The sequence below is a fragment of the Apteryx rowi genome, unplaced genomic scaffold (genome assembly GCF_003343035.1).
Source record: "Apteryx rowi isolate R43461 unplaced genomic scaffold, aptRow1 scaffold_12, whole genome shotgun sequence".
Lineage (NCBI taxonomy): Eukaryota > Metazoa > Chordata > Aves > Apterygiformes > Apterygidae > Apteryx > Apteryx rowi.
In genome coordinates, this window is record NW_020447419.1 from 3,737,465 (window position 1) to 3,749,501 (window position 12,037).

General features: G+C 43.8%; 1 protein-coding gene across 2 annotated transcripts in view; it reads right to left on the reverse strand.

The window, feature by feature from the left end:
• The window catches only part of UNC80 (unc-80 homolog, NALCN channel complex subunit), a 140,433-nt gene extending 128,716 nt beyond the window's left edge, over positions 1–11,717 (reverse strand). For both annotated transcript variants that reach the window (XM_026088569.1, XM_026088561.1), the window contains exons 1-4: positions 11,626–11,717; positions 10,316–10,364; positions 1,754–1,910; positions 550–848 (exon numbers count right to left, since the gene is read on the reverse strand). In XM_026088569.1, the coding sequence (XP_025944354.1) occupies positions 550–848; positions 1,754–1,910; positions 10,316–10,364; positions 11,626–11,717 (597 nt within the window). The remainder of the gene's footprint in view (positions 1–549; positions 849–1,753; positions 1,911–10,315; positions 10,365–11,625) is intronic.
• Between the last annotated feature and the right edge of the window lie 320 nt (positions 11,718–12,037).

Below are 12,037 nucleotides of genomic sequence, written 5' to 3' on the forward strand. Positions count from 1 at the left end.
CAGGAAGCCTGCAGCTTGCTTCCAACTTCAGAACAAAAGAATGCTTAATTACCTCTGCCACTGCCACGCTTATACCACTATCACACATTCCTGGTAATTAGCATCAAGATGATTAGTAATGACAACAACAACAAATCTCTGTGGCAGCTCCATGGTGGAATCCCAGAAAAGCTAGCAAGGCAATTCTGAGCAATGACAGAATCACTGGAGCAAGCTAAAGCTCACAATCCCTTCTGCAGGTCTCAAGCTCCCAAAGACTTCACAAGAGCCACAGACCTCTGACATTCCTGAGGGATGAAAATGTTTCACTTCAGATATTTTTGCCTTTGTGCCTGCCTGATGCTGCGATGATTGCTCACGTCACTGAAACTATTCCTTATGGCGGTGGTATTGTCCCAACGTGTTAAAGCATCTGCAGTTGTAGCTGAGGTATGCTGTAGGCTGAATTAACTGGTCAGTTGTAGGACTTAAAACAACCAAAGGCAGAATCATTCTCTCTCCCTTCCCAGAGGTGTCTCCCCACAAGTACCTTACCAGTGTTCCACTTACTTTAATCCTGTGGACAAGGGGAGCAAAGAGAAACACAAAGAGCTCCACTGTAGCCATGGAGTTCTGGAAGAACCTCCTTCTGTTATTCTCATCATCATCATTCGTGGTGCTGTGCCGGGGATGTCCCGGTGATCCCTGGTTTTCAATCTGGTGGATAAAGGCACTACTGCTTCCTCCCCAGCTGGAACCTCTGTCTCCTCCAAACCGGTCATTGCTGCAGTCCTGAGGGGCCTCCAGCAGCATCCAGTGAAGAGTGTGAAGAAGCTTTGTCTCAGCCACTCCAAGCTTATCCTGATGTCCTGGATGGAAAAATGCACCACAGTATCTCACAGGTTTTCCACTCATGGTACTGTTGAAAATTTCTGAGCCGCATAGGAAACTAACTGGCCATCCAACTTCCTGATGCAATCTTGAAAATTAAAGTTCTACCATTAAAAGTACTAGCATTCTGTTAGGTTGTATTCAAAACCTCCTAACTCACAAGTCTCCATTTACTTCACAGCACTTGCAGTTCAATCCCTGAAATGTCAGTTGCATGGCAACTGCATGCATAGACATACAGTGGTCTTAAAAGATGCTGGCTTGAAAACCTTGTCTGTTTGACTCTGTTGAATAAAACAAAATGCAAGCGAGCGCTGCTAGAACTGTGTCCTGTTAACATTCCCTACTAGTGTGCCTCATGATGCAAACTCCTGCTGAAATCAGTAAAAGACTTGTAAAGTATGTTAGATTTGGACCTGGCCCTATCCTAAGTGACTGATTGGCTTTTCTGCTGAGAATCCCAACTGAGAATCAACTACTTTATTCGGGGGGGGGGGGGGAGAAGTACTGAAGTTATTAAAAGCACCTGCTGCAATTGGGCACTGCACCATGTCTTGAAAGAAATACATATTCCCATCCTTGTTAGGTAGCAAGGCTTAGGCTAAAAGTTAGTTCTAGTAAATTTGGAAAATAACTAGCAAAACATTATTGAACTAATTTGACTCTTAAGCTCATGATTTCTAAGGCTAGCAGAAGTCCATTAACTTCACAGGGGAAGCTCTCCCAGTTTACCTGCTATAAATGAGAACAGATCAAGAAATGTAACCCACAGCATGAACTAACATATGATTTAGAATTTGTTGTGTGGCACCCTGAGAATCAATCTGATGTTTTGGCTGTTAACTTCAATAACAGGGAAAACCAAACTCAAATGAGCACTAACCTAGCTTGTTTCGGTTGGACAGCAACGTTGCAGTGCAGTGCAGCACATGTGGGAGCGCAGCTTGGACTAGTTCCCAGCGAGAAATGCTCTGGATGGCTTCGGAGAGAGCTGGAGAAAGGCCATGCAGCTTGTTTTCTACTAAAACTCTTTCGAAAGACTTAAAGGAGCAAAAAAGGAAAAAAAAAAAGACACCATATATCTATTCCTGCACATGCCTTCCAGGACATACAACATGCTGTGTTAAAAACCTGTAATCTGTATGTCTTCATAATATCATTCTTTAGAATATTTTTCCTGAAAGACAAAGACTGTTGCTAAAGCTCAGCAGACATATAGATGTACTTGACTAAGAAATAAATGGGTCACTCAATATATTTTCTCTAATAAAAAGAATTAAAGCAGGTATCACATGCATATAAATAAGTACTGAAATCAAGCCAGACTTGCAGTTGTGCTGGTTATTAATCTGACACAGCAGTAATGCTGTTAGAAGACACAGGAGCTAATGGAAGTCTACATTTGTGGACCTGAGAGCTCAATACATTTTTCAAACACACAACACACACACACACACACTCTCTCTCTCTCTCTCTCTCTCTCTCTCTCTCTCTCTCTCTCTTTTCTCTCTCTCTCTCTCTCTTTTCTCTCTCTCTCTCTCTCTCTCTCTCTTTTCTCTTTCAGTTAAGTGTAACATAAAGGGCAACCCATTAAAAAGGTACATGCGCCTTAGGAAATGTTTTCACACCCTGCCACAAAAAATAATCAGCGCACAAGATTTGTTGGCGAGCCATGAAGTAGTAGTTTTGTGAACATTTAAAAGAGCTGATGGCTGTAGCGGGTTCATTATTTTTGCCTTGAGCAGCACAAAACAAGACTACCTGCCTTTGAAATCCTCAAGGAAGTTCTTTATTGCTAGTTGCTCCAACCGTTTCRATAAGCTCTTCCTCTGACCAGATACAAAGATCTCATTATAGGTCACAAAAGCAGTTATGCTCCTATACTGAAGTTCCTAAAGCTAAGAAATGTATTACTGATAATGCATGTTCTTGCCATTCACTAGCTTAGCCTCCTGGCTCCCTGTTTGTTCACAAACTGTTTCACCAATTTCATTAGGCTCAGAGCAAACAAGTAACTTGGCATTTGTGACCTAACAGATGCTTCAAATGCCCTCACTCCAGACTCATAAAGCTTATCCTTCAACACTAATCATAAGAATTTTTTTCCTGTAAAAAGAGTGTGGCACTGACAGAATTAGGCATAATTAGAAAGGAGGAAAGAAAGAAGGGCAGCAACCGTAATCTAGTCCTCTTAAATGACCAGCCACTCCAACACATGGAATATCAACCAGTCACATTCTTCTGCATATCCAAGCAGCTTTGCACATTTGTTCTTTCAAGTCATGGCCACATCCACGGGTGCGGACACACGAGCCTCTCTACTGAGAAGCAGGATTTGCTAGTTCAAATACAGTGCTGCACTAATGTAGCTTTACAGCATCCCTGGAACAGCTGGCTCTGCTCTGGCCAGCTTGGAGGCAGAGAAATGTGCATTTGACTATTTACAGCCTAAGACAGGAACTCCCCAAAAGCACCAGGCAAAGACAGAGTAAGGGAAGTGGAAATAGGCTGTACTGAGTGTGCCTATAGTGACTAAGCCTGTAGAAACACAAACTGAACCTGAGGAAGCATCAATGAGAAGTGTGAGATCTGCCAATAAACATAACTCTGTGGAAAGTCACACTCCCCACCTACTAGAAAACCCCAGGTTCCTTTCAGAAAACTCGATCAAGTTTCTTTATGGAGCAATGGCTGAAACTGGGGGGCATAAACTATAATGCTTGGACAAAAAAGGCCAACTTCACTGGGGTTGGTCAAAAATAACAGGCCATGGATTAGGTTGCAGCAACATATGTTTCTTGGCACCAGGAGGGAAAGCACTGGATGACATGGCTGCCACAGAAAGGAAGCCCCAAATCACTCTCTTATGGTCAGAGATCTGTTGGGAACCGCTCTGAGTGTCCGTACAGAAAACCACCTCCTGTCCTTCATTCCTATCTGTTCAGGGAAACAAGGCTTTGCATATATCCTTTACAAATATAAGCAGTAACCCCAAAGGAACCCCAGCTCCTCTGGGCTTCTGAGAACAGGCTGTAAAGTCCATTGAGGCAAGGGGATGGCCAATGCTTGGAAAGCTGTGGGGGGCAGAGGGAAGAAGTCAGATGCTCGTTGAAAGGTCCAAATATTCTGTCCGACTCAGGAGTTAGAGTCATTAAAACATAATAGAATCCAACAGAGCATTAGGACAAAGACAGAAGAGGTCTAGAGCAACTACTCTAAACAGAGTTATCTAACAAAAGGCAGAGCGAAGTAGCAGAGTATCTCCAGAAGCAAGATAAGAGATGCAGGGTTAATGCATGGTCTCAAACAACAGAGCCTGAAAAGACCAGTGAAAGAGATGTGATTTTTATTTATTTCTGCCAAAAAGAGACAAGCAGGGGCACCACCCTTCACTCCTTACTTGCTGCTCCAGCCATACTCTCCTGCCATCATCCTTGCATTGGCTCTGGGGCTCACTGAAGCCCTCACTGAGCAGATTCAAGCATCTACATGGGCTGAAATGATGCTCAGTATGAAAGTAAGTAATTTCTACCAGGTTAGTAAGTTGAATTAGCTCACCAAAGCTCCAGCCAAGCACCAGAACTAGCAATAACCCATGCATTTTTAAAGAATGTATTTTCTCACCCCCCAGTAGAAAAGCCAAACTATAGAAGATCACATTTCTCAGCACAGTGACAAAGCTATTAAGTTTATAAAACAAGGGGATGGGAAAAACATCACTGAAAGCAGCATTTCTATTCTGAAGTGCGATAGAAGATATTGTTACTATGGCTTTCCATTAAAGGTCACATTTTCCAATACCTCAGTGGCATTAGAGAGCAAGTCCTCAAGGAACTTCTGGAAGCTGTGGCTTACATTCTGAATACTTCAGAAATTCAAGAGGATTACTTATTTTTAAAATTAAGCTTGTATTCACCCAATATTTTGGGTTTTGAGCCACATGCAGCTTTTCCCTACAGGGTTAGCCACCAGATTCCTCTGTTCATTCCTGGCCTGAGCAGAAAGCTGAATAAATTTCTTTAGCCCAGTTAGATTCTGGAACAGCATCTGTGATCACAAGCATCCAAGATAGAAGTGCTGTAGGTTGCTAGAAAAATCTTAACACAAAAGCTATGTATGGAAACCACTGAGTGCCTCTGTATGCTAGAGGCACTAGCTGGCACAAAATTGCCACTATGTATGTACTATCAGCATGGGACCTGGTTGATATCAGCCCCCACACTGATAATGACTGCCACAAGCAGCCCAACAGCAACATGCAGTTCCTCGGACAAGTGTTCTCATGGGATTTGCCCCAAGTTCTCCACAGAGATCCAGCTCACAGCAGTCTCTGCCTAGGCCAGACATTCAGGATGCAGGGCTATAGCTTAGCATTTGCTCCTCTAGAGCATCCTTTTTGGTCTGGAACGGTTCTAACTCTTTCAAGATCTGCTACAGAGAATATACAGACATTAAGATGAAAGACCTAATTTTCACCCTGCATGACCTAAGCAACTACTGATGCTGAGAGGTGTTACATGCTTCAGTGAAGTGGCTGAATGAGATTGTCTGAAGCAAGCTTCCTGTAAGCCAGTCAGAAAAGGGATATTGTAGTGTTAGGGATATGTCTGAAGCTGCAGTCTCAGGGTTGCCACTTGGCTAAGAAAACAAGCCACCTACTTGCAGCAGGCTAGTCAATGACTGCAGCACCCCATGTGCCAAAGGAGGCTACAGACCATCAGCCAAGGTGGCAGAGAGGAAAGTCAGTATCCTGCCTTGGCTGGAGAAAGGCCGGTCCCTGCAGCAGTGCTGCCCCTGCTCACGGTGGGTGGGTGTGGGTGTGTGGGTTTGCGCATGCACATACATGTGTGTGCATGTGTGTTCAGCTCACTCCAGGCCACTTACACTAGCATTTTTTTTTCTTTGAGCCTGGTGATGCCATCTGTTTGCGCAGGGAATAGCGGTCAGTCTTGTCTGGCTGCCTTCCCACTGCTGCTGTTTTTACCCTCCTCTCCATCAAGAGCCAAAGAGGCTGTCAAATACCTTGTGACCAGCGTCAGCCTGTATGTCACTTGCCTGCTGGAGAGGGAAGAGGTAGCTGCCTGAAGAAGCCTAGACAAGCCATACAGAAGGAGAGAACAGCTTCTAGCTCTGCCTTTGCCATGGGTCTCCTATACAGGTTTGCTAAAGTCATATGATCTTCCTCTGCTTTAAGCCCAGGGGAGCTGTATTTGCTGCAGACTGCATTAGTAAGCATGGGGGTCAGGAAGATCCCTGAATGTCCACTAGACGGACAAGACTTTGGGAAGCTCAAAGTCTCAACATCCCATCCTCTCAGGAATGCCAGATGAACTGGAGCCCTCATCCAGGGGAGTAACCCTTGCAGATATGAGTCAAGAAAAAAAAGAAAGCAGTAATCCATGGCAGCAGGATTCTCAAACTTCTGCCCCTTCTCCCATTCATTACCCCAATTCCAGGCACCTTGAGATTTGGCCATCAGCGAAGTGGGGGTTGCGTGACATGCCCTTCTCACAGCTAGTCCTCTAGAATGTCTGTACTCTGTACAGAGCTGTCTCACCCAGGATTTCTCTGGATCCCCAATTACTCACACAGCATACTTCATATAACCCACTTGTTTACCTTACTAATACTAGTACTGGAAAACCCACCCTGTAGCTGTCTAAGACACCACCCACAGCTTCTATTTCTCCCCAAAATCTCAAAGAGGCTGCATGTTGTTAATACAACTATTATCTCACACTGAATGTGGCCATTCTTCTCCAGACGTGAATTCCACAGATATACTTTCCCTTTAGTGAATTAAAACCAAAACACCTCCTCCCCCATCCCTCAAAATCCCAATGCTTCCTGTATGTTCCCCTCTCTGCTACTGAGCTGTTGTACAGGAGGATCTCAAAGGCACAAACTTAGGTCTTTTCACTCATAGAAAGGAGAAGAATTGTAAACACACACACAAACCAAGAGCCAGTAGTGCTTCTTGATTCATTCCTGGGATGGAACAGCACTACCTTGCACTTCCAGAGCTCAGGCTGCATTATGGTAGAAAATAGAAAACAAAGCTAAATTTCCAACCAGCCTGAAGCACAGGCAGGCACTATTGTCAGTCTAGGGTAGGTCCTCTCCGACTAAAGAAGAGTTCCTAGCAAGAACTAAAACATTAACAGTTAATCTAGGCTTTCAGAGCACAAGGGACAGTAAGACTCCCTGGTTTACTAAAATATTGTTATTGTAAACCAGCAAGAAAGACAAAACATACTATGTGACTTGGCACCTGTGTTTCATTGTTTGTTAAGAGCTTTATTCACATATTATTCCTGTGCCCCAAAGCTCAACTGCTTTCTGCAACCATATCGACCAGCTGGATAAAAATAAAGACCACCTCTCTTTTCAAGCTTCCCCCCCCCCACACACACACACACCTTTTTCCCTCCCTATCCTTTAATCATTCATGACAACAAAACACATTACTACATTTGGGGTGAGGGGGAAGAGTCAGCTTTAAATTTGCAGGTTTCTCCAGAAAGCATCTGGGTTCTTCCATGCCCAATGCAACCAATGTGCAAGTTAAAAACATACCCTTGAGTCCTTCCCTCCATCCTATCAAAAGGGATTAGCTTTGTCTACCACTCATACATTTCTGTAAAGTCACTTACAGATTTGATTCATGCACTTTAGAAAAGGCATAATGTTAGGACAGAAGACCTTCAGAACAGGGAAAAGGAAGGAATTTAAAACGATACAGAGGCACAAGAGCATTTAGATAGAGCAAGAAAATGGCGGGGGGGGAGAAGATTACTTAACTTCTGGTATAAGGCCTGTATTCACAGATCAATTTAAGTCAGTGTGACTGTCCAGGTAAGGAAAACAAAGCCAAAGGGATAGGTTTTACTTAAGTATTAAAAATTATGAAGTGTACAGTGATTCCTCTGAATACCCCCCCCCCACACACACACACAATCTTGTCATGTTAAATAAAGTTCAGACAACCAATGCAATCTGCTGTTACGGACCAGACACTATACCTATTGAATCTAGGCCTCATGCATCTGCTTTCTCAATGAGCAATATTAGCAAATTCTACTGCAGCAAGTTTAGAGGTAAGAATAACAACAGAATACTGCACAGTGTTGTTGTATGCATTGTCAGACAACTAACAGCCTATAGACAAGCCTAAAATTATTTTGGCCAGAACTTTTAAAAAGGACAGATCACAACATACACAGTGTTTTTAAGCATGTTAGTCAATACAGCTATGTTAGATAATCAGCTTGATGCATCAGGAAACAAGCTGACTACATGTCAAGTTCCATAAACTTTGTCTCACCCACGTGCACAGCACTGATGCTCCAGAGGATAATATGGAAGGAGTTGACGTGGGCAGGCATTCCTGTGCCATGCCAAGGATAGGAAACTGATGAGCAAAAGAAAGTGGCAGATAAAACAGCTCAGGCTGCATCCCATCAATTACTCAAAATTAAGCTCCACCTTTGGAGGTTTTCTATCATAATTAATGATTACGTTAAGAACTGGAGGAGGATCAAGTTCTCCTTCACCCAAGTGGCAAGTGTATTGGATTCTCATGCAAATTAGTTAAGGTTGCATCAAAATCCCATGTTTATATCTGCAAGAGCTATACATTACTGAAAAGGGCCTTTGGCAATTCCAAGTCTCTTTTCCAGGTGTGGATACAGTCTCTGTGTATTTGTTGTAAACAGGTTTGATTATGTTCTCTCCTTTCTTCCTATTTCCTTAAACACTAAGCACCCCTCTCCCTTTATGTATTAAGGTTTCTACCAAAGCATGACACTGCAGCCCTCAGGTCACAAAGATGTGACCGGTTTTAAATGAAAATGCTGAGCTCCCCAGCTCCCAAGCTGTGACACTTCAACACTGCAAGTGAGGCTTTGTGCCAAGGCTACAGAATGCAAGTATGCAGCTGTAACTCCGCTGGCACAAAGGCAGCTGGGTAATCCAAGGCAGCCAGCTGAAGGAGGGAAGCAAGCCCCCAGGCCTTTGAGGCAGGTGTTTCTGCACTGTCCTGGTACCAGCTGTAGGCTCACCCAGCACCAGCAGTCCCCTTCTTCCCAAGGGTTTTAGAGCTCCTTTCCCTTCAGCTAAAGGAAGTGATTTCTGTTGTCTTGCAACTTTTTATGCCTAGCAAATTCTGATATGTGCTTATAAGAGAAAGGTATCTTTAGAGTCACACTGTGGGGACAGACCAAGAGCTGCTGCCAATACAGCATAGCATTAAGCACGAGAATGTCACAGACGCATAGGTAGCTACACCAAGGTGAACCCATGCAGAAGGAAGCTCCATCCCTCTATCCAACAGTAACACTATCTCAGAGGTGGGCCCACAGCCTCAGAACACCAGTATGTCAAGGCATGGCCCCTGCACATTCCTGAGGCTCCTGGAAGGATATGAGGCAACAAGCTCCATTTTGTATCCCCTGTACAGCCAGGAGCTGTCAACAGTATAACCAGTGATGATGTTCTGAGCTCCACAGGGCAGAATTGCCATGCATTTTACCCACCAAAACACTCAGGCTTCTGTCAGGATTTGCCATCTAGCAGTAACCCTGAAAAATTTATACCTTTTTAAGAAGAAAAATAGTCAGCAGTGGTTAGGGCTTCTCTAGCTTAACATCTTATGCAAAAGGAGTCAGAAAATTGCTGTGGAGAAACCTAGTTACTTTAAACTATTAAGATACATGTCCAGACCGCATTTTTCCACACTGTCAAGTTTGGCTGCAATTACTTAATGTACTTTAAGTCATCCAAAGATCAGCAACAGTTCAAGGAATTTTAAAGTTCCCTAGATACATATGTAATTCGAATTTGCTGAATGTGCTCCCTTTCTGTCCTTTTAGAGACTAGATTGTTAGATTTCATTCTGAATGCAGTTAGAAATAAAGAGTTATTAATATCTGCATAATAATTTTTCTTTGATTACGCTGTTAAGATATAGTATCCTCTCTTTTCTGAGAAAGGAGGTATTTTTGTCTTGTACAATAGGAAAAAATACAGTTTAAAGCCTATTGTTAGAAACTCTTATATTTTCAGTCTTGAATTCTGAAAAGCTCCATTAGTCACAGATTAAAGTCACATTCATCTCATCTGAAATTAAGTATACACATGATGGACTGCAAGTCTAGGCCCAAGTTGCCTTAGACCACTTTCACCACACCATTCTTTGCTGTGCCAGTTGAATCACTAGCATTCAAGACCATCTTTGTTGTGTCTAGAGATGTATACCATATCCAAATTCTCTAGATGGGGAAAGGTTTCAATCCTTCACATGATAAAAAGCAATAAATGAAGCTGAATGGACTAAATCTACTTCTCACATAAGCTGAGAAGCCTGCTGATCAGCCACCACAGTTAGATAAATTTGCATGGAATGTTACTTACTAATATGAGTTGAAAGAGACAAACATGTACCTACCACACAGGAAGCTTCATACTGTTTCCCCAATTTAGGTCTTAAAAATGCACTGAAAAAGAAAAACAAACATGTTAGAGACCTGGTACTTAAAGTATGGATTTTGTTCAGTTATTTGGGGGATTTTTCACATGTCACTAGGTTGGAAAATAGCTGAAAAACTCCACATAAAGAAAGACATTATGCCAAATAAGTCACAGACACCTGTTGATGGCATCTGGCAAAGTACCATTACCTTTTCTGGAAGACAGAAGTACCCACGCTAATACATCAAGAGATAGTTTACCCATGGGGAACAGGACGTTTCTTGAAAGTGGATTAAATCTTCCATTAAGACAGTTTTCAGCCATTTTACTTCAGTGATAGATTTCACAGCATTGTGTTTAAAATGTGTTAAATATTACTGAACTTTGGCTTGCCTGTATTTTGAGCTAGGAATCCATTTGTCAGTTGCGTATTAAGTGTTTTCCTCTACAACTGCTGATCTGGAAGGTTCCTGATGAAATGCAGGCCTGTACCCTGTAGCTACAGAACACCCACCTCTGCTGTCATTCCCCTCCGAAGAAAATCGGAGAATAATAATGAGATTAATCAGGTCACCATTTTACAGCATTTTCCTCAGAGTTCACAGAAACCAGTCAGAATAAAGGGATTTTGCAACTGAGGCCTTATGTTAAAGCCACAACCTTCAAACCTTCCAATCTCCCCCCAAAATCCTGCAATGTTTTCAGTCTAGAATTCTCTTAAAAGACAGCCAGGATTTGGAAGGAACATAAAGCCCAACCATACATTCAGCCTGCCCCTCACACATCATTACTCTCCAATCCAATGAAATAGGGTGAGGCTTTGACGTATCTGTTTGCATGCTGACCTCTCAAAGCATAGATTACACTTCCAGAACTGTTGCAAATACAGATACAAGCAAAGCTGCAAGTCTGCTGCAGCACTGTGGAATATTGTTTCTGGTGCCAGAGCTCCAACTGATTGAAATCCTATTAGAAGTGGGGGTGGGGGAGGGAGGGAGGAGAGGAGAGGTGCATAGACACACAAATACATGGATGTTTTAAAAAGTCAAATCAAGAAGCTGTCTGGGTCTGCCACTGGGTTAAGTGATCTCCAGTCCTCCCCCCACCTCTGATACACAAATTGCTCTATACTGAGTGCAGAGAGAACAGCTTATTTCATGCTTTCATGTTACAGCTGCAACAGCCACTTCCTCCCTGCCACTGGGCAACAGCTGGCCTGCCCTCCCTCCCCACTTCCACTGCCCTGTTGCAGCTGCATCCTAAGCACCCAGGGCTTGCTGTTCTCACCTGGTTTGCCTCCATAGGAAGGTCTGGATGGGCAGAGGGATGCCACGGCCACTCTCCTGCTCCTGGCCCTCTGAGCTTTTCCTTTTCACCATGTTGCTGATGACAGCTGCTGCTGTGAGCCAGTCTTAGCAGAGATACCAGCTGGGATCTCCCATAGCTGCCTCTTTGCTCTCCGTAACTCTTCACTCGCTTCCCTCCATCCTCTGCAGTCCACCTCCTCCCTCCCCTCTTGCACCTCCTTTAGCTCTGCTGGTGCAAAATGGCTGCAGAAGGCAGGGAGGAAATTAGGGGAGCGAAGATGTCCGCGTCCCTCTGCTTCCTCCCTGCCTTCAGCACCTCCCTCTGTGGACAGCTCCCAGCACCGCGAGCCGCGCCGGCAGGCGGTGACGGAAGGGCGGGCGGGCGGCGCGGC